The following is a 26971-nucleotide window of genomic DNA, read 5'->3' as shown; positions in this document are numbered from 1 at the left end:
CAGCAGATTTGGCTGCTTGTTGAGTGAACTCATGGAGGACAAAAACCCACCATGACCACGGCCCCACAGGCGTTGCTGCTGTCAAAGCTGAAGGTCACCATGTGGGTCAGCTCGTCTGTCTCACCCCTGCAGCTCTCATCATTGAGATGTAATGCTGTGTAGTCAAAGCCTTTTTCCTCCAGGAGACACCCAACCACGGTTGCTGAAGCAGAGTTCTGTTCGCAGACCACTGGGTCACCTGAACATCCAGCAGCACAAATGAGGGAAATAAATACATGTAACACTGAGCTCGTCACAGAGGAGACACTCTACAGACTTTGACATGGGACGCAATTCAGTCAATTCAGTCTTACTTTGACATTTGTGTTTAATTTCACTCAGAGCTGCTGTCACTCTGGAAGCAGAAATAAAGGTTGTATATAAACTACTAGTTGTTAAGGTTTGGCAACCTAAGATTGAAAAAGACACAAGAAGAGCTGATTTAATGAAGTCTACTCTGTGCTCCCGCTGAGTACTGAAGGTTCGTTATCAGCAGCTCTCATGAACCTTCTGAGAAAACCGTCCTCCCTCTGAGCATCAGGACTCTGCACAAGTCTGTCGTACCATAAGAGTCTATCGATCTGTACGGGGAGGCAAAAATGGCCCGACAGAAGCAGGCGGGTTCACCACCGACTGTCTGAGCACAGAACTCGTGGTCACTGCAGATCCTGTCCTGACAGAAGACCTGAGGGGAGGCTGATGGACAGAGAGAGAGAGAGAGAGAGAGAGAGAGAGAGAGAGAGACATGTCAGGAATAATGAGGAACAATCTAATGAATTCAGTTCAAGTGTAAACTCTGTTAATGTGTTTGCTTTGGCTGCTTCACTGAACTGAACTGAAGTGAGAGAAGTCTTACAGCAGCCCGTTTCTGTCCTCCAGTCCAGTGTGTCGTTGCTCCGCAGGCTGCAGGCTCTGGCGTAGGCCTCCATGAACTGACAGTAGAGACCGTCCACGTCAGGATAACTGCACAAAGTGTCGGCGCAGGCGGTTATGTAGGGCGTTGGGTCGGTGTGGCTGTGACAGGAACTGAAGATCGTCTCATTCAGGAGACCACAGCTGTTCCACACATGTGAAGAGACAGAGTGACAGATGGAAGGATGAAGCCCAGTGTTGTGTTATGTTCTATAACTGGGAAGCTGTTGAAGCTTCATGTCACACAGATTCCTGTTCACACTGAATGTGATCAGTTGTGTTCCCAAAATGAAAAGATGAGTAATGTGAGCTCAGGTGAGTTTATCTTTCATCCCTCCTCACATCACATGACATTAAACATGTGATGTAACGTGTCATTAACCACAGAGATGACAGCACCCTGCAGAGAGACGTTTCATCTGCTCACCGTTCAGTCATGTCTTCACAGTCGATGGTGCTGTCCACAGTGTCGTTGTACTGCACATCACAGCTAGAGGGCGACACACAACACAAAGTCAGCACGGTTCTCCTGTTCTGACTTGTTCACATGAACACAAAACACTGAGTGTTATGGGCCCAAGCAAAGATACATTTAGGCTTTGTGTCTCTGCTTCAGTCCACAAGTCAAACAGCTGAGGGAACTTTCTTCTTCTTCTTCTTCTTTTCATTCAGCAGACATAGAGCAGATTTAAAAGTCAAGTCGTGCAAATGGTCATAGTTGTCAGATGATCAGCAAAACAAAATATCCAGAGTCAACCAACAAAGGATTGACACTCCATTCACGGGTTTTGAGGGCCCTCAATTTCAGAAACCAACTACAAAGTACACTGAAACCTGTTCACAGCACTCTGATGGTTCTCATTGAGGTCTTACCCGTTGGTGTTGAACTCTGGGAGCTTCACTTCACTTAAAGAACTGGAGTTGGCACACAAACCCTGCAGAGATGGATTCTGTCCATCGGATCCTGGACAGGTTGAGGACAAAATGCGAGTCAGATCAGTATCGACATTCTAAGTGGGTGAAAACAGCAGCTCAGTGAAGGACAGCCGAGTTTACATCCTTGATGTCCCAAATATTCAAATCCTCATATCATCCAGAGTGTTGAGTGGTTGGAATTTAGTTTCGTTACCAGTTAAGGTGATATGTGCTGTGTGGTCATCAAAGAAGACAGAAATGGTGAAGTTCGAGGCTGTCACTTTGGCGGTGACTGTAGTTTGGTCCTTAGAGAGCTCCACACCTTCAACCGTCTGAGCTGAGCTGCTGAGGGTCAGTGTTGTGGTGTTCACCTGCATGAGAGCAGAGACACAAAGTGGAGACTGAGACATCACAAAGACACCTGTTTCCACAGCAACAACCAGAGTCCACCAGTATTAAGATGACCTCCAATGTCACTGAGGAGTCAGATGAGATGTGACACATCAGAGGATGAGGATTTGGGATCAGAGTCCACACTGACACAAGACTGTGGCTGTAGGAAACTTACCAGAGCTCTCCCACCTTGTTTCAGGTCAATTTGAGTCTGTCCTTTCAGCAGTGTCACACTGTCCACAAAGCTCACATCTTTACGACGGTGTTCACGGAAGTTTGCCATGATGTGTAAGTCTGGCACTGAGGAATCCGTCATCAGAGTGTACGTGCACCGATCCTGGACAGAGTTGAGCTGTTCGTGAAAGTCAATGACAGTAGGGCCCGTCACGGTGCAGATGGTGTCCAGAGCACACCTGATGGAGACGGAAAGAGACAGAAACAAGAAGAGCCAACATCGTGAGCAGCTGAATCATCATGAGCTGCTGCTGAGGGCCACGGCCACCAGGGGGCCCTCAAACAAGCTACAGGATGGAGGTCTTCTGTTCATGTCTACATTTGGCTCAGTATTACAGGGACATGTCTTACTGCAGCCTCACAGTGGAGGAGATCTGCTCTGACTCATGCTGATCTGGTCCTGCTCGGTATCAGGGCCGTTTCACCGGGAGCTTCTCCCAGTGAAACGTCTCTCGGCAAATAAAGGTTTAAACACGTGTTTACCAAATCCCTGTGCCGTCACAGCTTTTTCTTCTGAATATGAGGTGCACATATTTACATTCCGTTTTGTTGACAACGCTCCAGGGGGCCACAGGTAGCAGTTTGGATGGCTACAGTCTCATCGCAGTAGGAGCAGGTTTCTGGGTCAATGCTCACAGCTTCACCTGCTCTATATACAACACCTGAGAGGCAAAGGAAGGCTTACATCAGCTTAACAAGTCATGTTTGCTCCGTCCATTAGTGTCATGAAAAATATAGTCATATTTGAATGTTGTGATTATTAAGAAAAAGTTTTCAGGAATCTTAACGTAGATTTGTGGATTTGCCAACCTGACTGTCTGCATCCACTGATGTCGAACGCATCCTCCATATAATCATCATCAGTGTAAATTGTGTTGACGTTGAATGTGTCGAATGTCTCACCATTGACCAGAGTCGTAATCACCTGGACAGCAACACACACAACCAACGTTACTGTCGCAATGAACACTGAATTCAGAAATATTAAGATAAAAGCAGATCAAATGTAACTCCAACAAATCATTCAAATCTGTTGTGATTACATGGACACCCCATGTGTAAAATGTGATGATTACATCATGGAAATGATTCTGTGGAAAACTGAGTCTGTTCTGATGAAACATGATGACGTCTTCAAACTGTATTTAAAAATATTCCAGGAAGACAACATTCCTCTGACAGAGACAACACGGCTAATGAATGAAAATGAAAATTCAACAATGTAAACATAGTTGTTGTCTCTGGCTCACAACTGTACAGCCTCCAAGTGTTGATCAAACCCTCTACAGCATTACGTCATATGTGCATACACACGTATAGATATGTTTTCATTAAGCATACTCACAAATGGATCAGGTGTGCCATCCTCATAGTAATACAGAGTTGCTTGTGTTCCAAAGTTAACTAGAATCAGCATAGCCTGTAAAGAATCAGAACAGAGGAGATACAGACACTGTCAGGAAGCTTTTGATGTGATTTCACCGAAAATTTGTCAATTGTTTGTTCATGTCAGTTTTGTCAGTTAATTATATTCAGAATAGTGAACACAAATACGGTCACACTGAACAACACTTACTCCTGTGTCTGTAAAGTCGTGAAATTCAATCTGGCCTTCATGATTGTTCTTAATAGTTGGGACAAGTGAGCGATGATAATTATTAAGTCGATCACTTGGTCCATAAGAACCGACTTCAGCACTGCTTTTCGAGGGTGGAGGCAACACAATACAGTCCTGTTTGACTTGAGGGTCATAAAAGGTGGTGAAACACACTGTAAACTTGTCAGCCATGAAGTTCACCTGTTGGAATCAGAAAGACAGAAGTAAAACAACAAGTTCTTTGGACAAAACAGAACTTTTGCTCACAGAGTTGCAGTCAGAGCTGTCAGTCACATCAGTTAAAGTTCAGATACTCAGTGTCCCTGCAGTGGACATTAATGAGACTCTGTGCTGCGTCCAGCTGCCCTCTGAGGCCTGCAGCAGTATGAAGTCTACTGTATGTCTGATTGGACACAAATCAGCTGATCAGACTTGATCTGTGGGCCTGTTTCCTCTCAAACTAAAGACTTTCAGTACATGATGAGAGGACAACAGTTTGCATTACTGGTGCCAGTCCCTCAATCTGCACACATCATGTCCACCACAGCAAGACATCAAACATCAATAACGACAAGAGATCCTGTCAAACATCAGGCCTCATCCTACTCACATAAAGTCGTGTGTACGTCACTCCATAAAATGTAATGGGATATGTGCTGATGTCCACCTGTCCAGAACCAGTGACTGTCTGCTGAGCACCTGAAGGACACACACGAGACATCAGAACAGATTGTGTCAGCTGGTTGGACATCAGGGAAGGCCACACATTCAAAGGCTGACTTCATGAAGGAATGAAAGTGCATCTGTCAAGCAGTCAAGACATTTCAGACCACATGATCAGTCACCACTTCCTCTTGGACGCAGAGAGAAGTCGGGAACATCTGTCCTTATTTGGCAGATTATCAGCTCTTTACTTGATGTCACTTCAAGTCATTGAGCTCCTGCTGGCTCATTTATCGTGTTATTTCTGCTGAAGTCCCTCAGCACGACTGGTGGACGGAGTTTCAGAATGTCTGACGTTTGTGTGCTTACCTGCCAGCCCGATGAGAGCAGACAGGTAGAGCAGAGGGCGGAGCATGTCGGAGGAGGCCAGTCAGCTGACAGGGAGCTGGAAGACACAGTTGGACATCTTTGATAGCACAGAATGACACAGTCAACACTTTTCCTGGAAGATAAAGTCAGTGAACGGGGTTCGCACACATCCTGGATAAAATAGGTTTAGGGATAAAATTGACTCTTTTTGTCGTTGTATTCCAATGCAACAGAGAGATTTCGACCACAAAGACTAACTGTGAAAGAGGCGCTCAGATGTCCACAGAATCTGGACTGACCATTGAGTTAAAGAGCATTATGAAAACATCTTTTAATGTCCAGCATGAACAAGAGGAAGATTACAGCAAGCACCATTCATATGGTCACCTGACTACTTCTTCAAGACTTAAAAAATGGATGCACTCGCTCTTTAGGATTTCAGCAGTGATAAATGATTGATTGTGTGATATGGTCAACGTATTTCATATTTCTTTCTGAGACTGGTTAAAAACATTTTTTTCTTTTGTTGAAGCCACAGATTTGCGTATGCGACACACAAACTGTTTGTATACACACACGTATTTATTTCCTTAGTTTTTAACAGCCCTTTGACAGATGTTAAATGATAATGTGTGTGTTTGAAGCTGCGAGTATCAGCTGAGGTGAGACAGACGAGATGCGTGCAGGTTGTCTTACCCTCTGGAGGTCTGACGGAGGATGAGGAGGATGAAGGTTGCTGTTCCGAAGGCTCTGATGATTCTGTTGGACCGATTCGTCCGTTGTCCTTCACCTCTCTCCGCCTCTCTTTTTATGTACATCCTCGTACATCCTCCTCCACACCCTCTGAGGTAGAAGAAGAGGGGTGTGGCCAGTGATGTTTCAGCAAGACTGATTCCAAAGCAGCTGTGACCCTGTGTAAAACATTGATCGAACACTTGTTGGTAATCTGAGTTGTTTGGAATCTGTGTGGTCCTAAAAACCTGTCAGTGCTGTTGGAGCCGACCATGGCACCTATTATGTGACCCAGGAGTGGTGTAAAATCTGTACAAGACAGAAGATTAAGTTGACGCAGACCACAAGACACTGAAGAAAATGAGCCTTTAAGAGCAGAACCACTGACATCGACCCCCTTCATGATGTCTCTTAGTGCTCCAGTGTGCAGCCGTGCAGAATGAAACTGACTAACACCTGGACCATGTTTGATTGTTTTGATTGAGCTATTGGTTGAATCTCAGGAATTACTTGCATCAGATGTGTGCAGTGAAGAGGGTTTTCTTAATCTTAGTTATTATGGTGATATTCTTTGGTGAGAAAGTTCTGAGAGCGGTGGAGGCTGAGTTGTAGGTTGCAGGAGACTGGAGTTTGCATTTTGTGTTGAAGCAGGTACAAAGTCTTTTTCCTTCAGCCAAACGTGTAGTTTTTATGCATAAACTTGACAAAAGTGCTGTTTGATGTTCAGCACCTGCTTCCCAATATGATTCTGATTTTGATTCTGATTTGTGGCCCCCAGACACTGAAGGGTACATAGTGCATGACAAAGAGTTGTTATGTGACAAAGTTAAATGAGACCTTCATGATCAAAGCCATAGTAACATGTGTGGTATTGTAGCTATTGCAGAATGAGGTGTCAAGGATGCAGTGAAACAGACACTCAGACACAGACACACCCTGATGCCTGTCCATCAACAACATACACAGTGTTCTTGGCTCCGTGCATCAGTCTACACATCTTTTTCTTTATTGTTCATAATTAAAAAATTCCACACATTACTCATTATATATGAACAGAGTCATGGCTGTCACACAGCTGAGGAGGAATGTAACTGAGCAAGAAATAATTACATGTGGTTGTGAGTGACGAGTGTCGTGCACCTGCTGAACGCAGCTTTACTGTTCATTATTTAGACTGAAGGCATTAAAGTTAAAGCAGATAATCAGAGATGTATTGATGTCTGGTGATCAATATAGAAGCAACACGTGCATTGATTCTCGATCAGTTCTCTGAAAGAGTGGAAGTCAGAACAGAGAGTTTAGAACTCAGTGCTGCTCCTTCATCAGTCAGTAAATGGTGGAAAACCAAAATTCATGTCTGATTATTTGTTCCAGAGTGTTTTGACACATTAGGCTTTGGGTCTCAGTCAGCGTCCCTCTGCTGCTGGTGAGCAGAATTAAAACCCACTAAGCCAAAACCCAACTGACACAAACTTCGTAAACCGCCTGTCAGACCTACTGGTAGCCTACAACATGTACGGGTGGCTGTGGCTCAGGAGGTTCACCAGTCGGAAGGCCGGTGGTTCAATCCCTGGCCCCTGCAGTCTACATGTCAAAGCATGTGATTCTAATGGCACGAGTTACAGGCAGGAGTGGTGAAGAAAACCCTTTTCACAACGTTTACCCAAGTCAATAACACTCTTGACTTTGACAGGACACTTGACTTCCTGTCTTCCTTAAAGACAAGGAGTCTGTTAAAAGTAGCAGGATGAATTCTGAAGTGTTTAGGGCAGCTCGGATTCTGCCAAATTGCATATTGGAGATGGATAATGATCCCAAACACATAGAAAACGCAATCCAAGAGTTTCTCAAGGCACAGAAATGAGACATTCTTCACTGGCAAGGTCAGTCACCTGTTTTTCACTGATCGAAGACATGAAGACAGAAAGAAAGACAAACAAGCAACAGCTGAAGGCAGCTGCAGTGAAGGCCTGACAAAGCATCTCAAAGGAGGAAACTTGGTCATGTCCATGGGTTCCAGACTTCAGACAGTCATTGACCGCAAAGCATTTTCATCCAAGTATTAAAAACAATCCCTATATTTTTGTATTTCTTTGTTGGTCCTATCATTCATGAGCCACCAAAAATGGGTGTGTGTGTATGAAAATGTCTCTAATTCCTGAATGGTTAATGCCACACTTTTGTCCAAGTCCTTGAATTAAAGTTGAAAGACTTCACTTTGCTCACATATTGAGTGTTTCATTTCAGATTCAGTGTAGTGGTGTACAGAGGCCATAAACTTAGACCTGTGCCCATATATGTGGACCAAACTGTATGTGATTCACTTTGATTAAAACTTATTTTGATTTAAATTATTTGCTGATCAGTCATGTTGTCAGTTGTAGCCTCATGGACTAATGTCACATTGTACAGATGTTTCACTTTCAACTTTTTTCAGTGAACTGGAACAAAAAGTTGATTTTAAAAAACATTATTTTCTTCGTTTAACCAAATGCACATTTGCAGTGTTGTCTCCCTGCAGGTTGGTGTTCAGATATACAAACTAAGGAACCAGAAGACTTTTCTAAAGCACTCTGAGTAGCTGCAGCATATGCCTGTTCGGCCTATGTGATGTGCCAGTTAGACACCTGACAAAGATGTCACGTGTACCTGAGGTTTAGGGTTTAGGTTGTCATACCCATAAGATGAAAGCAGCAGCCTTTAAAGCACCATATAGGAAATATGCAAGAAACACATTCCTGCAAATGTGATGTAGTAAATATAACTGTCACTGTTGTCACTTCTGTAATGTAATGTGGGAGGACCGATCGGTTTGAAATGAAGGGTGTTTGTTAAAAGGGTAGATTGAGTTATGTTCACAGTGTGCCTCAGGGAAGTGGACTGACAAGTTGAAAGAATGTTAAAATGCAGCCAGAGTGGTTCACTGTCATGCAGCCCTTCAGGAAACTAAAGCATGCAAGTCTGTTTCTAAGAAGTATGAGTTTATTAACACGCAGCTGTTCTCAAACTGCAGGGGATCGTGGGTGAGCTCAGGAAAAATGGAGACAGAAACTAAGTTGTATTGATGTTTATGCAAGGGAAATAAGTTTGTTGATGCTATCACACTGACCTTTCTGTCACTAAAGTCCTGCTTTCCTTTTGCTTTTCCTGTCATTGGTAACGATAGAGGGTCAGGGTTAATCTGGGCAAAACGATCAAGTCCGCACCTCACAAGTCTGAAGGTTAACAATGAGAAGACGACTAATAAATATAACTGCTGTTAACAGTGTGTGAAGGTCATGTTCACCATGTCCCAGTGTATTTATGAGCTTTGGTATAGTTGTTCTGTTATTATTTTTAACAGGACTTTGGATAGGAATGGCAATTTTGAGATTGGTCTGTAATATTCTAGTTGTGATGAGTCCATAGAGGGTTTTTTCAGGAGTGGCTGAACTGGCAATTCCAAAATAGTTTGGTACTATTCCAGAAGTGAGTGAATAGTTGACATTGGGCGAAAGTACGGACAAATAGTACTAGTAGTAGTAGTATTTTTGGAGTTTTGTAGGAACAGTGTCACTTGGACTGGTTGAAGAATTGAAATCACTTGCAACGTCGAAAAGGGTCTTCAGGGTAGTTGCAGCAAATTCCGTGAAAAGAACTGGTGGGGTTTCAAAGGGAGTAAGATGAGTGGTGAAAATGTGGACCTCCACCCATTTATCTTATTTTTAAAAAAGGATAGGAAGTTTTCAGAATTACCTGGTGAAGAGATGGGTGTGGCAGGAGGTGGAGGAGAGTATCAAACAGAAACTCTGGCTTGTGTCTATTGCTTTTAATTAGGTTCGAGAAATAGATGGCTTGAGCATCTTTGATAGTCTGGTTCAGGGAGAGCAGTAATTCTTTCTTCTTAATTCTTTTTATCCATGGGGTTGTATTGGTGACTCAAACAGTTCTGGACGTGAAGGGAGCAGAGAGGTTGAGGGCTGATGTACACAGCTTGTTGAACCAGGCTACATGGTCGTTGATATTATTGATACAGGATACAGGAGTAAGTATTCCTAAAAACTGTTAGTCTAGGGGCAGTCAGAAAATTGTAGCTGGGTGGACAGATCTCGACGATATGGGCGCACTCCTCAGGTTTAAGCCAGGTCTGAGTTAGGAACAAGAAATCAAGGTTATGGTTTGTGATGAGATCATTAAAAGTGAATAATTTCTTTGCCAGAGACTGTGCATTCAGAAGGGCAAAGGCAGTTGGAGTTGGGGGCTTGGCCAGAACAAGATTTCGACAATTAATTGTAATCAGATTTTCAGACCTGGCAGTTGGAAACACAGAATATGGAGATCGAAATGGTACGTGATCTCAGAATGCATTGTAAACACGTAAAACACATAAACACGCTTTTCAGTTGCCCGCAAAGCCCACAATACATTGTGGTTTTCCCACTCCGCTTCCCACTCACACTTTCGAGCCCTATAAGGAATGGTGAAAAATAATCTAGTTGTAATTCTAACTGAAATGTAAAAGGATTTAGGGCAGCTACTCCTGGATGACCTCACTGTAGAAGGAATAGCATAGGGGTTTTTTAGGGGTATGGAGAAGCTGGTGAAGGTTATTAAGGCATGTACACCTTTTTCTCATGGAGTTTGGACAGCAGCCCCTATCTGTGATGATGGTTTGTATTTTGCTTCAGGTGAGAGAAGAAGTGGTATGTGGAGATGGCATCGTAGACTGATGTGGGGCAGTCGTGGATCAGCAGTTAGGGTGTCGGACCCGTAACCGGTGGATCGCTGGTTCGATTCCCCGTCCCGGTGTCCATGGCTGAGGTACCCTTGAGCAAGGTACCTAACCCCCACTGCTCCCCGGGCGCTGCACGCGGTCGCCCACTGCCCTGGGTTTGCTGTGTGTGTGTGCACGTCACTTGGGTGGGTTAAATGCAGAGAACAAATTTCGTTGGAGTGAGTTCCCTCCAATGACAAAATATGTCACTTTAATCTTTAATGTGAGAGTTTCTGTCTCAGTCAGTCACGTGTAGAGGATTGTACAACGTGCTGTATGTTTGCCGCTAACATCCTGTTACCTAGTCTGTTTGGGTGGACTCCATCAGTTCTAAAAAAGGTTTCCAGAATTAATTAACATTTTTCAATGAAGCTAATGTTGGAGACAGGTGTGGACGCTGAGAATCCTACTGAAATGGCCAACTCCTCGGTCTAATGTGGGGATAGGACCAGACAGAAAAACAGACTTCCCAGAACTCTGTAAGAAGCTGAAACGGTTATTAAATTCCCTTTTTTTCAGTTCGGATTGTTGGCGAGCTGTGTCATTTGACCCGATATGAATAATTAGTCTTTTGATCGAGGATGGGAGTGAGCACAGCAGCCCCAGGAGTTTTTCCAGAATGGCTGGGACCGTGGCTGCAGGGGAGCATCATGTAGCTGCATTGAAGAAGCTGACTGAATTGCTGATAATCAGCGTAGTGGGGGAAAAGAGTGGGCGAGGGAATTGGTGACCTGAGTACTAAGGGCTGGGGGTACAGGGTTTGTTTCTACCTGTTGTGGTGAGTTCAGCTGCTGAGTTGTAGCAGTCAAGTGTTGTGAAGAAGCCGTGTCCTCTGACCTACTACAAAGCCACTCTGTCAAGAGGGCACATTGCGGATCTCCGGATCGTCTGGATACGGCCTCTCTTAGAATCTTAGCATTTTGCAGCAGGCAGAAGATGCGGGTGATCCCTGTGATGTTGGTCGTCTCTCAGGCCGCATAGTGGAGTATTTACCTGTCGACACATTGTAGATTACATTGGCCTGGAGCACCGTGATACCTCCACGCCCTCAGGGATCAGGGTCTATATGGGGGCAGCCGTGGCCTAGAGGTTGGAGAAGCGGCTTGTGATCGGAGGGTCACCAGTTCAATTCCCCCACTGGACGGGCAGGAAAAATTTGGGTGTGGTGGAGTGATTAATGCGAAAAATGTCCCCACCCCTCCATTAGCCAGCTGATGTGCCCTTGAGCAAGGCACTTAACCCCCCAATATGCTCCCCGGGCGCTTGATGCTGCCCACTGCTCCTGTGTGTGTTTCACTGCATGTAATTTGCCGGGTGTTGCATGTGTGTGTTCAACTAAGGATGGGTCAAATGCAGAAGACGAATTCAGTGTGTGTATGTAAAAATATATATACTGTCAATAAAGCTGACTCTTCTTCTTCTTCTTCTTCCTATTTATTTCATCTGTCCAGCTGTGCTCCACAGCTTGTTGTTGTTGTTTTAGTAAGTGTGATCCCAGTCACAGCAGCAGTTCCTCATTATGCGTAAAATGTTCATAAAACCAAACCAGAGATGACTGCCATTCAGGAATCGATGCTTTATTTTATTGTTGACTGTGTGTGTGTGTATTGACGAGACGGTCCATACCAGTGAACAGACACGACAGCAAATACAGAGAGAGAAACAGCAGGTAAGTAACACTGGGACAAACTGATCTGTGCTATAAAAAGCTGCAGATCCATTTGAGGAAAAAAACAAATTCATGTACGACGTTGTTTGCCTTGTGGTGTGAACCAACAGTGAAACAAACTGCATGTGTAAATATTTAATATGTTCTATGATGTTAGTTAAGATTTTTTAAAACATTCTTTGACGTGAAAAAAATCAGACTTCCTCCAAAGGATGTGCAGTCAACAACAAATGAGCTCTTTGTTTGAAATGGTTACTGGCTAATTCTTACTGATGTCTGAAATTTCAAATCAATATTAGTGAGAAGGCAATTCCATCATATCGACTCTTAAACAACATTCATATGTATGACTGGCATTAAGGCTGAATCTCCAGCAAACAGATCACTTTACAAAACAAATGTCAAACATCCTGATTTTGTTGAAACAATCAGTAGTGCTAACAAATTACAAAATCTTTTCACAGCTTACTGTTGATGCCCGAGAATGCACTTTACTCCTTTTTAGCACGCCGACAACTTTGATTTTGTTGTTATTTGTATCCAACACTTATCATATTGCTTTCAAAAACTGATTTGTCTCTCAAAGAAAAGAAATGGTTACAAATAAAAGCTATTGAGTTAACAAATTAGTTAAACCCTTTGTCACTGATAGACAACGTTTCCGAAAAAACACACTGAACAGCTCCTAGTTTATAAACTACTGTAGTCTTTGATACAGCTAAGATATTAGCTTTGCGCTAAACACGTCCATTGGTTCCAATCTGAAATGCAGTGCTGACAAGCTGCTTTTTCTAACTGGATAGCTTGATTATTTTACCTCCCACAGCAATTTTCATTTGACAGAAACATGAACAAAAAAGAAAAAGAAAAAAAAATATGGTTTAAATTTCAAGTACAACAGTTGATATAAAATGTGGCAAATACCAGCATTCAACACAACTGACAAAATGTACATAAAGAAGAAATATAATGGGCACTTAAGAATTTCAATGCACATGGTGTAACACAATCAAATGGCAATATAGATAGAAAAATAATAAATAAAGAAATAAATACAGTAGTAGTACAGTAGTAGTAATAACTTACATTAAATTTACAAAAAATATTTGACCAGTTGTGAACATAATATAGCCATGATATTGATTATTGATTATTCTTCCTGCTTCAGTGGACTAACAGACAACATTATGATCTACAACAAGCATCTGTTAGTTGACAAAGATGTTTTATTTATAATCGAAATTAAAACTGTCCCACCAAATGTTGACGTGAGTCATGCTGTCCTTTTGTCTCTAATAGTTGATGTAAATGCTTTGTATCACTATTACCACTGTCACATAGCACTTTTCCAAAGGTAATTTGTAAATGCTTTGCAATATCACGTTTACCTTGTGTCCTTTACTGCACTGAACATTGCTGTAAATCCTCTTAGCAGAGGGTGGACTCTTAGTAAAATAGGATCTTACAGTTGAAATCTGCAGTGGTTTATTTGATGTCAACTGTCACATAATACAGAAGCATGCTTTTCAGAGCACAGACGCATTGTTTTATGGTTTATGACAGTATGTGTGAAATTGTACAAGCTAGCTAACAGACAGCAATTCTTCAAGCATTTCAGAGTCCTTGGCAATGTTAAGGAATGAACTAAAACATTTTCTTCCCACAGACTCCCTTTTTTTATTTTATTCATTTATTTTTTTGTTTTCTTTTTCCCTCCCTGCTTGCAGTGCTGTGATTGGCCTGTGAGTTCCTACTTTAACCAAAGCAATTATCTTTTGTTCCCAGCCAATTATCGCACAGTAGGTGGCTCTTGGCAGAACACTTTTTGGAAAAACAAAACACAATGCCACACAGAAATGAGTGTGTAAAAATGTTATCGATCCCAAATATGTTAATGAATTTGACATATTATTAAAGGTATTCTCACAAATATATAGTATAGATTTAAAGACTTATTTTCCTCCTTGCAACAGATTTCCAGGAAAAATATATAAACACTCAAACCAAGCATAGATAGACGATGCTGCTCATGAGAGCAACCATCAAACCAATCATTCAGTCAGAAGGACAGCAAAGCAATCATTTCTACTCATGACACTATTGCCTAAGACTTAAAGAATGCTAGCATATGGCAAGAAACAAAATCAACATTCCATAATGAGACAGTCCTCACGTACAAACAATGGACAACAGGCTAGTAATACATTTTTCATGCCCATTGCAGAATAGATTAGTCTGTTCAATAGAAATTTGGCTGGGTGAGGATGTCCACTCTTTGTATTTACAGATTTACACATTCTCTGCTGGGAGATTCCCCGTACAACCACAGTTCTCTGCTGCTGGACCACCTTGAAGTCAAGTACTTTGCTCAAGGGCACTTTAACAAAAACTCTGAGAGTTGGTAGCTAATGTTAGCTTCCAAGTGTTAGAGTTGTTGTTGGTGTACAAACACAGACTATAGAAGCCATACAGGAAGTCTGTGGTAAATGACCTGGAGGAGCAAACGATGTCAAACCAAGACGAAGACCTCTTTTAGCTCATTGGCCATTATTTTGCCATTATTATACAATAAGAGAAGGCAGAGAATTGATCTTCCAATCCATTCTTTCCAAAACACCATCCTCTATGTATTCATTCGTGCCTTTAATACTTCTTTTATCCCTTTATCCATCATTCACCCCATTGTGGGTTGAGGAAGCAATCCTCTCCAAACGTGTTCTTCTTATCCACTTTTATTTGTTCTTCCTTTCTTTGTTAAAGTCTTGTTTCATCCATTCTTCAGCTTTTCTACTGATGCCAAACTTGGAGAAAGAGAGACTTGTAGAATTTGACATGGATTAGTTATTGCATAACTGTGTTTAGTTTTCCCCATCCCCATTCCTCAATATTTCTCAAATTTGCCTGAGGTCAGCAAACTCTTGAATCCGCCATCTTTCCAAGACACTGTAGTTCTTTGTTCCAATATTTTCTGCTATCCGCTGTTTCATGTTTCATGTTTTCATTGATGAAAATCACCATATTTTCAATGTGTGGTCTAATGATATAACAATAGTTAATCCTTCTTCTTTGTTTCCTCCTATTTGTCCTCCACCCATCCTTCCATTGTTGTAGGCATCGGTTCATGCAGTGGTTTCTTGGGTTTGACATCGTGCACCAAATCAGTCCACTTCAGCAACTGCTCCTCCCCTCCATCTCTGCAGCCTCCACTCCGTTTCTCCATACAAGCCTCCGTCACTGCAGGTAGCGGTAGACTTTGAAGCAGTGGTTGCCAGAGTCGGCCACAACCACGTGTCCGTCTGAGGTCAAAGCCAGACCTTGGGGTCCATACAGGGGGTCCGCTGATGTGTTGATGTAGGACAGGAAGGAGCCACTGCCATCGAACACCTGGAAATGTTTCAACGGAGGGGAAAACATGTCTTTAGTAAAAACTCTCACGGCAAGGGACTTCATACAGGCCCTGCTGTACCTGAATCCTGCTGTTGCCCCAGTCAGCTACAATGATGTTCCCATTAATGTCCACAGCTACACCAGTGGGAGCGTTGAACTGGCCGTTTCCCTCACCGTTGGAGCCAAACTTCAACACCAGCTCTCCCTCGGGGGTGAAAACCTGCCATGACAGAGAAATTTATCAGGTTCCATATTACTGTCCTGTTAAAGGACCCTTGAGCACCAAATTAAATACCCACCTGTTAATTTACTGGTATGAGTTCGTTCTAAACAGAGCAGGGGAACATTACCAGAAGTTAGTGTTCTGCCAGTGAGGCCTTACCTTGACAGAGTGGTTGTGGAAGTCAGTCACAATGATCTCGTTGTTGTTGTTCACTGCTGCAAAGTGTGGACCTTAAGGAAGAGAGTGCAGAAACAACAAAAATATATTGTCAGTGGTGTTCATCTAACTCACTGTTCACTTCAACTGATACCAGATAACATGTGAACCACTTCCTATGCTGAGACTGAGTGCAGTTTTTGCAGTCAGAGAGCACCTCGCTGTTCCGGATGAAATGCTTCAAATTGAAAAAGCAGAAAAGCAATCAAAGCAATCATCTTGGAGGAGAAACTTGAGCTGGCTGTTTCTGTGTACCTGGAGCTTTAGGACTTTACCAATTGTAACAAACATGAGGGGTGCAGGCAAATAATTATTAATAATTATAATTTGATAATTATAATTTTAAGATAATAGTAAAGTTTTAAAACATTCCAGACTTGCATGGCTGTCAGTCTTATTCTTGTGGGTTTTAGGTTTTTTTCTCTTTTTTTGGGGGGGGTGGGGGACTTTTCTGGACAGTCTTTGTTTGAGAACAAACACTACCTGCAAACTGCTTGTCACCGTTGCCTCGACTGCCAAACTTGGTGATGAGCTTGCCAGTTAACTGGAAGATGAAGACAGTGCACGCCTTGTTGTCAACCACAATCACATGACCATTCTGGTCCACGGACACGCCCTTTGGCCCCATAAGTCGACCAGAGCCGAGCTTTGCCTGGTGGATGCCAAAACCAATCAATGAGAAAGAAGAACAACTTGAAAAACCATCCTCCATCCCTGCAATAGCTCAAAGCCTTACCTTAAACTTGCCCTCGCAGGAGAAGATGCTGACCCACTTGTTATCATAGTCAGCTATGATGATGTCACCACTGGGGTGCACGGCCACACCCGTGGGCCGCTGCAGTTGCCCTGGCGACCGTCCACGTACCCCAAAACGACTCTTGAATTCCCCCTCATTGGAGAAAATCTGGAGTGTGGAGTTACTCGTGTTTGACGCTCATAAACCCACTTGAACTCCTCGACCTACAGCTAAATTTAACCTTAACCCTGAAACCAAGTCTGAAACAAGAGGAATTGAGGACCATACAGGATGTGCTTTACCTGGACACACTGATTGTTGCTGTCAGCGATCAGGATCCTGCCGCTGGAGGAGGCAGCTACTCCTTGAAGGTTGGTGAACTCTCCTTTATTCCTCCCCTTTGTCCCTGAAGAGAGCAGGAGAAATTAAATAAATGTTAGTCCTGGGTAATATTGGTTGAATATGTAAGTTAACATTAAACCCTGAGAAAAAATTAGGCATGTTGTTACTTCAATAACAGCATTGGCTTCAATGGACATCTCACCAATCCTGAAGATAAGGTCATCCTCAATGGGATTCTGGGTTTTGCGTCTTGGGGTTCCCAGGGCACTGCTGGCTCTCTTGGAGCCCTTCTTCTTCTGGCCGGGGGACTTCCCTCGTCTCTTTACCCCCTCAGAGGAGCCCGTAGATGGGGTGGCGTATGCTGCTGAGTTGGTTGCTGTAGTGGTGGAGGGGGACACCTGGAGACAAAGGTGGAGGGAGAACACCCTGCTAACAGTCATGAGTTTTAGGTTTTGAATTTTGTGGTGTGACCCCTGTTCTTCAGAAGTGATGGTCTTCAAAAGACTGTCTGATATCTTTATGAAAATCAAGACATGGCTCCAAAACTTTTCTGCCCAGACACACGCTCCACCCACCTCCACTTCTGCCTCTGAGGGCCTGCTGACGGTCAGTTTGAAGGGGCTTCCTTTGATGTGCTGGTCGTACAGACGGAGGGCCAATGAGAAGTCTCCCTCCTTCGGCACGGTGTACACAAACTCATAAGTCCCATTCTTGTGGTCCACTATTTCACCATCCACGATGCTGCCATCTGGGGTGAAGACCTGGATTAACAAATGCAGAAACAAGGTCATATGAAGAAACTGTGAATGAGTCCACAAGATTCCGCCACATTTTATTGGAGTCAAGCTGTGACATGAACCTCAGCAGACAGGATTGCGTTGCCACTCTTGCAGGCCCCCCCTGACTTGTCTCTTGTCACTATGGTAACCGAAGCAGGATGTCCCACAATGCACTGCTCCAGGCCCGCGCCCATTGCCTCACTCTGGCTCGCCACCGCACTGGAGAATACAAGGGCGGAGAGGCAAGTCAAATGGTGTCAAAGGCAAAAATGCTTTTTTCAGTAGTGGATATTTTGTGTTGGTCTCACCTGGTTGTGACGATGGTGCCCAGATTGTGAATGGACTTCCTCAACCCGTCGGTCTCCATCACCAGATCCAGCTGGTCGTTCTCCTCCGGCTGGCATGGCAGGCTGAGGCTGAGTAATTCCTCCAGCCTTTGCTGCAGCTCCCGCTCTGCCTGCAGACTCGCCACGCATGGCTCCCCAGCCAGAGCCTCCTCAGACTGGGTACAAGAGGCCATGATGTTCCCTTCTCCCCGAGTGAGGCTGTCCACCTGGGCCTGGAGGACCTGCAGACATGACAGATGTGGTATTTGTTTGATGTGTTGACTGATGTTTTCTTCTTTGTGAAGAGCCTGGGGACAAGAGAGGCTGCATTCTTACACCGATGAAAGATTATGAGCTCTCATGAAATGAATGATTAATGAATTAGTTCTGATTCTTAAAGTCCTGCAGCCAGATGTTTGCACCTTCTGTTTGAGTCCGTATGTGACCTCCAGCTCCATCAGCAGGACACTTTTCCGGACATCCAGCTGCTTGTGCAGATCCTCGAAGCTTGACTGGATGTCCTCTTCAATGGAAGCTCTCTGATTGGTCAGTTGTTGGAGGATCTCCTTAACGAGGGACAGGACATCTGAAATCTGAGGCAGTCTGGGGAGATGAATTGGAGGGAAACAGTAATCTAAAGGTGAGGTTAAAAGCTTGTTAAATTTCTTTCTACTGCTGTCATTGTCATTTATTTACAGAACACCATCAACGTGAGTGCAATCATGGATGACTCAGAGGTAAGATTTTTTCAAGATTTTACATAAAATGCCAACGTTGCACCTGTTCTGGAGGGCCCCCAGCCTCTCCTGCAGCTTGCTGTGGTGCTGCTCCAGGGCCTGGCTGAGGGGCACCTTGGGGTGCTCTACATGGTCCGACACACAGTCCTCACACAGCACACTCTTGCAGGCCCAGCAGTACAGGTGTGCCACCTGCAGGTGAAAAGGTGAACATGACAGCAGGGACAAAAACAGGGGATAGAGCATCAGAACATGATGCGTTTCAAATGATTGATTTTATAATTAGAGAAACTGCAGGAAGTAGTGATGAACAGGACATTACCATTAAGCTACTAACATACCCAGAAATCCCAGAGGCTACAGAGTATGCACCTGACTGTACACAAGGTAGGACATGCATTCCTACCTTCCCTGTGTGTTGTGGGCAGGAATTTCTACCGGGCAGGGCCTCCAGGACGGTGCACTCCTCACTGCTGCTATCGGGGGAGTGTTGGTGGGCCTCCATCTGTGAATGGCAGCCTGGTGAGGGTCAACCTCCGAACACACCCCTTATTCCACACTGCACCCAGGGGAAAGGCCTGGTTGTTCAGGTGCAGGCTTTTCTGCTGTAAACTCCTGTAAACTCCTGGTCTCACGCTTCATTCCATTGTGCGCTCAAGAGGAAAGGGAAAAACATTCACAAGGCATGGTTTTTGCTGTCAAAGTTAAATAATCTGAGGGTTCTGCAGTCAAATCTGGGGGATTACACACCCAGATACCCTTTATTTGAACCTGTAGTCAGTGAAACTTGGTCATTCCTGTTGGGTGGAAGCGGGCCCAGGCATCCAGAACTCCACAAATCCTCCATTTGAAAGCCCTTCTGGTTCCCTGTGTTGTCTATTCCCCAATCAATATGCAACCTTTCATACACCAAGAAATCATTCCTTTTCAGATTTGGGGAAAAGCAAGAGCTTCTCTGGGTTGATGGACTTCACAGAGGGCTCACAGTGTCAACAGCCTCTGCTGTGTCCTGGGGAGAAAAGAGAATGATGAGGATTAGGTGGAAAAGCAGATAAGATGGATGTTGAAAAACCACTTGTGCTCTTCCCTCCATGTCCTGTTTTATGATTGAAGAGAGTGCAGAACAAGTGGAGGTGACATATCTAAAAAGCTTACAGAGTTGTAGATGTCATCAATGTCACATGGAAAAGTGAGATGAGATGTACATGTAGCTTCACTATCGCGCCTTTTCCACCAAACAAGCTCTTGAATGGACTGAACACTGGTGCGGTGCTGCTGCTGTTACCAGTTTATTTAGGGGTGAAATTATTCGATTGACCCAAAATTAGGTGCTGAAATTATAAGGGAAGCCATCATATCTGCAGTTCTTCTAACCACCACTAGGTGGTCCTCCAGGAAAACCCTGACTGCATGAAGGGCAATGGGAAAAGCCCAGACTGACGAGACAGACCACATGCTGGACCCCACCCCATAAACAATGTGTCTTCACCACCACAGGAATGTCCATGTTTCCTCCAGATGGCACATCCGCTTGCTGCACACCCCCCATCATAAACTCCCAGATGGTACGCTCTGTCAGGGCAGAACAAACAGATGGTATGATCCACAGAGTGAATGAAGTGTACCATACTGATAAAGAGCTTCGCAGAGCCGTAATGTAGGTCACTGAAATGTCTTCAAAGTGATGGAGAGAGACGGGGGAGTGAGGCTGTGGTTTCCATGGTAACAGACAGCACTGGGAGTGGGGGGGCTTCCTGGTCCCTTTTTAAATCCTAAAATCCTAAATATAACAGTCACGTTCTGACTGAGCAGAAGTGATCACAGTATCCTGGATCAGCAGATGTTGGTTAGATATGGAGGTCACTTGAGCGACAGCGAAACAACACGATGGTCAGGGTTTATAACTGTTGTTGTGTAAGGTGATTAAAGTGTTTAAACATTAATCCATTACTTCCTACAGTCATTAAAAAAGTCCTGCCTTCTGTTTTTACTGCACTGTTGGATTAATGACTTTGACCACAGTTTTCAATTAAAAGTTCAATTATTTTCTCCTTGTTTTTTATCTTTAACGTTAAGCCTAATGTCAGTTCTGATTTCAGTCAGTTGTTTTCTTCCCGTTGTATCCACGCTCCTTTGTGTCGTCTGTTCCTGGTTTCATTCACGAGCTGAATATTCTTATGAATCATTTATGAAGGGCTGGATTATGAGTTGCCTCTGATCTTGTACATAATCCTGTTTTAACACCACCCCCCCTCAGATATTCTGCTCAGAAAACACAACCTCTGCGACTCGATGGCGGCCTAATACACACTTTACGTCCGTCTGACTTCCCGATTTTCTCTGATGTTATTGTTTGTTTTTTATCTTATTTTACACAGATCCACGTCACTGCTGCTCCGCCACACTTTCATTCAGGGATTCTCTGCAGTACAACGCTGCAAAGGATTATGGGTGTGTGTGTGGGGGGGGCTTGTGATACTGTGGTGACTGTTTGTAACTGTCACTAACAGAGCGAGACACAGTTGATCCCTTTCTTTCCTTCTTTCTGGTGTGTTTTCATTAGCAGATGATCTCTATCAGATGACAGTATGTTTGTCTTAAAGCTGAACTAAACCAAATCCCACGACAGTCAAGCAGGTTACGACCATGTAGCCACAGTCTGCCCTCCATCATGTCAGCAGGACAAAACTTAGGGGACATCCCTGACCCTAGTGTCTTCTTGTGTCTCTCTGTGGTTGTTTTGCACCTCTGTATCGTCTTTTCTGGTCCGGGAGTGGTAGTTTGTGTCTCTTTGTTGTCTTTTTGTATTTCATTTCAGTCATTGTGTGTCTCTTCCATAGTCACTTCCATCCCCTTGTAGTCATTTTGCATCACTTTGTGGTCGTCCTTCAGTCTTTTAGTTCTTGTCATTTTCCTTCTCTCTGTGCTTGACTTTCCAACAAGAAATGTGTGCCCTTCACACAGAGTCTCGGGCCGCTGGGCCCCTGAGGCCCTTGGCCCCTGAGCCTGTTCCTGTTCAGTTTCCTGAGCTCTAATAATCTGAGTGGGTGAGCCCAGTTTGTGTCCACAGGAGTGACGTACCTCCTGTTACTGTTAGCAGTCAGGATGCTAATGTGCAGCACCAACAGGCCTGACAGCACACACACACACACACCCTCTGAAAAGCTCAGGTGGATCAGTTTGTGCTTGCGTTCGTTCATTTGTCCTCCGTCCTCGTTCACTCTGCAATCTGTCCATCCTGATTTCCTCCATCCGTCCTCCATCTCTCCACTCCTCCCTCCTTTCCACATCCCTCTCTTAGGAAAGCACACCATGCTACAGATGCTGCTGTCATCCCTAAACATTCCTCCATCAATCCATCCATCCATCTGTCCATCCATCCCTCCATCCTCTCACCCCACCCACCCTAAAGACAGGAAGCAGGACTCACCCTGATCCTGTGAGACGATGAGTATGTTTCTGTTTTCCGGCCTGAAGCCATCGCGTCATGATAGCATCTTGTTTGCTCCCTCTGCTCTCCTCCTCTCTGCTGTGTGTGTGGGAGGGGGGAGGATATCATCGTCACGGCAACACCAGCAGCTTGCAGCAGCAGCAGCGGTGCCACGCTGAGGAGGTGGATGAGGAACAGGGCAGCATCCATTGGTCCACCAATGAGGAGCGAGAGGAAAAGGAGATATGTGATTGGTCCATCTGTCTGTCTGTCAGTCACATGATGCTCTCTCTCTCTCTGTTTATTCCAGGGTCTCTCTCCCCTCAGAGCTCACTTGGATCAACAAATAAATCGCACGGACAGAAATCAAAAAGTATGAGTGAAACAGGAAATCAGTTTTGTTATCATCATGTCATCTTTTAAGTGTTAAGTATATTGTGATGAAAATCATTTGACAAATTATAAGATGTATAAAGACCCAGTACTTAAATTATTACTTTGATTGAACATCAGTACATCATTACACAAATAAAATTAAATATATATAACTCATCGTTGAGTTTAATTATGTATTGTATTTCCTTGTATTCATTCTTGGTCATAGCATAATGTTTATGTCCATATTTATTATCACAATGTGAAACAATGCTGCAAACTAAATGCTTTCAAAAATGGAAGTGTTAATAGTTTATTTTCATCAATTAATAAAATGCAAACCAAAACAATTGGAGTGACCACACTTTGTTTCTAAACAGCATCGGTTCTTCTTGGAGAACCAACCACAGGTCTTCTGTGGACGTAGGCTTCCTCCAGTCCTTCTGTCTCTTCATGTCATCCCAGAGAGACTCGATGTTGAGATCAGGACTGTGGGGGCTGTACCACCACTTCCCCTTGTAGGACCTCTTGTTCTTCTCTATGCTGAAGATAGTTCTTAATGATGTCGGCTGTACGTTTGGGGTCGTTGTCCTGCTGCAGGATAAATTCGGTGCCAATCATACGCCTCTCTGATGGTATTGCATAATGGATAAGTATCTGCCTGTATGTCTCTGCACTGAGGACACTGTTAATCCTGACCAAATCTCCAACTCCATTTGCAGAAATGAAACTTGCAAAGAACCTCCCCCATGCTTCACTGTTGCCTGCAGACACCCGGTGTTGTACTGCTCTCCATCCCTTTGGCGAACAGACTGCCTTCTGCTACGGCCAAGTATTTCAAGATATTTGACTCATCAGTCCAGAACACCTGCTGCCATTTTCCTGCACCCTACGTCCTGTGTTTTCATGCACAGTTGAGTCGCTTGGCCTGGTTTCTGTGTCGGAGGTCTGGCTTTTTGGCTGCATCTCTTGCATGAAGACCACTTCTGGCCAGACTTCTCCGGACAGTAGATGGGTGTACCTGGGTCCCACTGGTTTCTGCCAGTTCTGAGCTGATGGCGCTGCTGGACATCTTCCGATTTATGTGCTTCTTCAAAAGAGCTTGAACTGCACATCTTGACACCCCAGTCTGCCTTGAAATCTTTGTCTGGGAGAGACCTTGCTGACGCAGTATGACTCCCTTGTTTCATGTACGACCTGTGACATGAAATTCTTCCACAATCTCACCTCGGCAGCAGAGTTTGGCTGTTCCTCACCCAGTGTTAAGCCTCCTGCTGCTTCTGTTTCAGTTAATGACTGTGTTTAGATTTTCTTTTGTTCATTCACTTTGCATTTTGTAAACTGATAAAAAATTAGGATTTATATTTTTGACATTAGCATTAGTTTACATGATATGATCATACAAATAACGTGACTAATTATTTATCGTTTCATTTGCCTCATTAATAAATTCTACTTTATAAAATTAATTCTATCGAGTCGACATTAGGTTCACAGAACGAATTGAATTAACATGAATAACAAGAAGAACGGCGCCGTGCAGGGCGCAGTTTCCCCTCCCGTCCAGCAGGTGGCGGTACGGCGCCGTGAGGGAGTTTCCTGGCCACCGTGAAAGGACTAAAGGAAGTGAGCGTCGGCTGGAGTCATTTGAAGCTGTGGAGGCGTCAAGATTGCAGGGCAACTGAGGAGCTCTGTGACTTTAACGGTAAGTATAGTTTTAAATGTAATTTTAATCCACAATACAAAGTTTTACACATTAATCGCGATGTGTACAAGTATAAGATGGCGACTTTTACCGCACTTGGGCAGTTTATTTAACGGATGGTGGTAGATTGTGTTGAGCGTTTTTACACGTTGCACTCAACTGTCGTGTTTGTCAGAGTTTATTTTGCGCGTCTCTGACGGTTAATTTGGATTAATTTAATTTGAAACAGTTGATTAGAGACTTCCTTCAGTGGCAGATTGAAGCGGGTCCTCGTGTGTTCGGGATTCACACGTTGAGGTTCAGTCCAGCACACCTTTAAACAAACCTTTAAACAAGTGCGCCTGGCACATTTACATCGGAGAGTTTTCATTTGGGCCTGTGCGTATGAACGGCCGAACTCATTAACTGATGTTTCTTCTTTTTATAGACTTCACAGGTTAAATCGTCTGAAGATGCCAACGTGGCCTCTGAGCTCTCACCTGTGCGGCCAACAAGGTGAGAGAACATTTAGAAAGGTTTTCCCTCGCGCGCCCTTCTGCGCTGTGATGACGTCATTTCCTGCCATTCGTAGTTTCCACCGGAGGTCTGCAGACCGAAGACGGTCCAAATCTTCCTTGGATGTCTGAGCGTGTAGCCCAGAGATTTATCGTGTTTATGGAGAAACGCCTCCATGCTTACCGAGTTGTGTTGTGCGTCAAATCTGTTTCAGTCGGCTGGTTTTCTAACGCGAGATGCGTCCTAAGAGGGTTACCGTGGACCGTGACCTTCGGTGGCGCCGTACAGAAGCTGCTCAGCGCTCACACGCTACGTGGTGATTGGACGAGTCACTGGAGATGCAGAACTGCAACCTGAGCCCAGGTGAGCCGACCACGTGTACTGTCTTCAGGTTGGTTTATTGACGAATCAACATGAAAGTACAGTGAAGTAAATAACCTGTGAACGTACACATACGATAAGACGATTCTCTAAAGTGGGCCAGAAAAGCAGCAAGCCCTTAACATTTAAGAGCAGAATTTGGAGCCTTTTTCAGCAAAGTGTTGTGGTCTCCTGAAGTGTTGGCTTCTGTTTGCTGTGATGATGTCATTTCCTGCCATTCGTAGTTTCCACCGGAGGTCAGCAGACCAAAGACGGTCCAAACCTTCCTTGGATGTCTGAGCGAACAATAGAAGTCTTGTTGTCTCGTCACACGTTCTTGCTTTCAGAGCTCATGTTGTCTCTGTCTCTCTCAGGACGGACGTCCCCCTGCTGTTGATGTCCATCAAAGCGAAATCGTCAACCCGAAGCGACGACCGAAGCTCGTGAAGCTGCTGTGTATGTCTGCAGGATTACAACATTTTAAACGTGTTAATGCGCTTAAGCTCTGTCGCCGTGATGATGTCATTTCCTGCCATTCGTAGTTTCCACCGGAGGTCAGCAGACCAAAGACGGTCCAAACCTTCCTTGGATGTCTGAGCGAAATGAAAATGGCTGAATAAGATGGAGTCTCTCTTTGGCCTCTCGCTCACACTTGTTTTCACACGTCTTTCAGGGTGAAGACCTTCGCCGACGGGCTTTGAGCTTCTGGTCGAAGAAGAAGAAGTTGCTGGTATGTTACTTTCTTTTAATCAACTATGTAATGAGCGACAGCCTGCAGCTCGCCGTGATGATGTCATTTCCTGCCATTCGTAGTTTCCACCGGAGGTCAGCAGACCAAAGACGGTCCAAACCTTCCTTGGATGTCTGAGCGAGCTCAGTTTTAGTCGTAACCTTAAGCTGAAACGTTTTGTCTGTCAGTTCGCTCATCATTTCTTTCCTCCCGCAGGTCGACCACGAGCGAGGATCTGCGTCGACTTCTCTTCGCCGCTGTTCAGAAGGACAACTTCACCACCATCTTTTACCAGAGTTTTTGTCTGCAGACGTTGTTGTTTAAGTCAGGGTCAGCTGTTGCTAACTTGAGTGGAACTGGAACATTTTGCTCTGTCTTGAGTAGACGCGTCATGTTAAATATTTAATCCGGTACATCTCAAGTCTGTTCATGGAGCAGGAAATGTGTGTTCAGAGCAGCAGGACTCCCAACATGCCAGGTGTGGGGGGTCACGGCGTTACCTCGAAGTCTTCACGTATCCCCACATACGGCGAAGTGAGAGCTTTGAGATGGCAGAACAGAACAACTTTGAGTTTCGAGTGAGGAAATGCCAAATGAGACTGAAGATGCACCCGATGAACAACTCTGAATCAAAATGTGAAGATGTCTGTGAATTGTCTCTCTGTGTGTCTGTGGTGTGCTGAGTTTAATGTCATGTGGTGTAGCTAATGGTTACTGACCCTGCCGTGTGGAGATCATAGCTCCTCTGCAGGAAACACTGAAGTGATCAGCCTTTCCTCTCTTGGTTTTATGTTAACGTGACGGTAATAAAGATTTTAATGCAGTCAAAGCGGGTCTCTGGTGGTTTACGTGTT

At 44.3% G+C, this 26971-nt stretch overlaps 2 protein-coding genes and 3 non-coding genes across 5 annotated transcripts; 3 read left to right on the top strand and 2 right to left on the bottom strand.

Moving 5' to 3' along the window:
- Nucleotides 1-520: 520 nt before the first annotated feature.
- LOC124054336 (alpha-tectorin-like) lies at nt 521-5028 on the bottom strand. The gene is made up of 11 exons (XM_046380211.1): nt 4701-5028; nt 4070-4291; nt 3839-3913; nt 3304-3418; nt 3032-3155; nt 2435-2672; nt 2081-2237; nt 1825-1915; nt 1379-1441; nt 896-1095; nt 521-735 (listed from the first exon to the last, which is right to left on the bottom strand). The coding sequence occupies exons 1-11, from the start codon at nt 4839-4841 to the stop codon at nt 539-541; spliced, it is 1623 nt and encodes a 540-aa protein (XP_046236167.1). The 5' UTR covers nt 4842-5028; the 3' UTR covers nt 521-538.
- A 6896-nt stretch (nt 5029-11924) lies between these two features.
- Nucleotides 11925-23238, bottom strand: LOC124054289 (tripartite motif-containing protein 2-like). The gene is made up of 14 exons (XM_046380101.1): nt 22453-23238; nt 19429-20031; nt 19066-19214; nt 18708-18888; nt 18268-18527; nt 18040-18178; nt 17756-17941; nt 17383-17578; nt 17141-17244; nt 16839-17006; nt 16586-16754; nt 16046-16116; nt 15743-15883; nt 11925-15660 (listed from the first exon to the last, which is right to left on the bottom strand). Exons 2-14 carry the CDS (start codon nt 19525-19527, stop codon nt 15508-15510), a joined length of 2016 nt encoding a protein of 671 aa, XP_046236057.1. The 5' UTR covers nt 19528-20031; nt 22453-23238; the 3' UTR covers nt 11925-15507.
- Nucleotides 23239-25598: 2360 nt separating this feature from the next.
- On the top strand, nt 25599-25691 carry LOC124055107. Its single transcript, XR_006842568.1, has one exon. It is a non-coding gene; the product is annotated as a small nucleolar RNA SNORD14 (small nucleolar RNA).
- A 204-nt stretch (nt 25692-25895) lies between these two features.
- Nucleotides 25896-25988, top strand: LOC124055105. The gene has a single exon (XR_006842566.1). It is a non-coding gene; the product is annotated as a small nucleolar RNA SNORD14 (small nucleolar RNA).
- A 178-nt stretch (nt 25989-26166) lies between these two features.
- Nucleotides 26167-26259, top strand: LOC124055104. The gene has a single exon (XR_006842565.1). It is a non-coding gene; the product is annotated as a small nucleolar RNA SNORD14 (small nucleolar RNA).
- Nucleotides 26260-26971: the final 712 nt, after the last annotated feature.

The sequence above is a fragment of the Scatophagus argus genome, chromosome 23 (assembly GCF_020382885.2).
Source record: "Scatophagus argus isolate fScaArg1 chromosome 23, fScaArg1.pri, whole genome shotgun sequence".
Classification (NCBI taxonomy): domain Eukaryota; kingdom Metazoa; phylum Chordata; class Actinopteri; family Scatophagidae; genus Scatophagus; species Scatophagus argus.
This window is presented reverse-complemented; position numbering and strand designations above follow the sequence as displayed.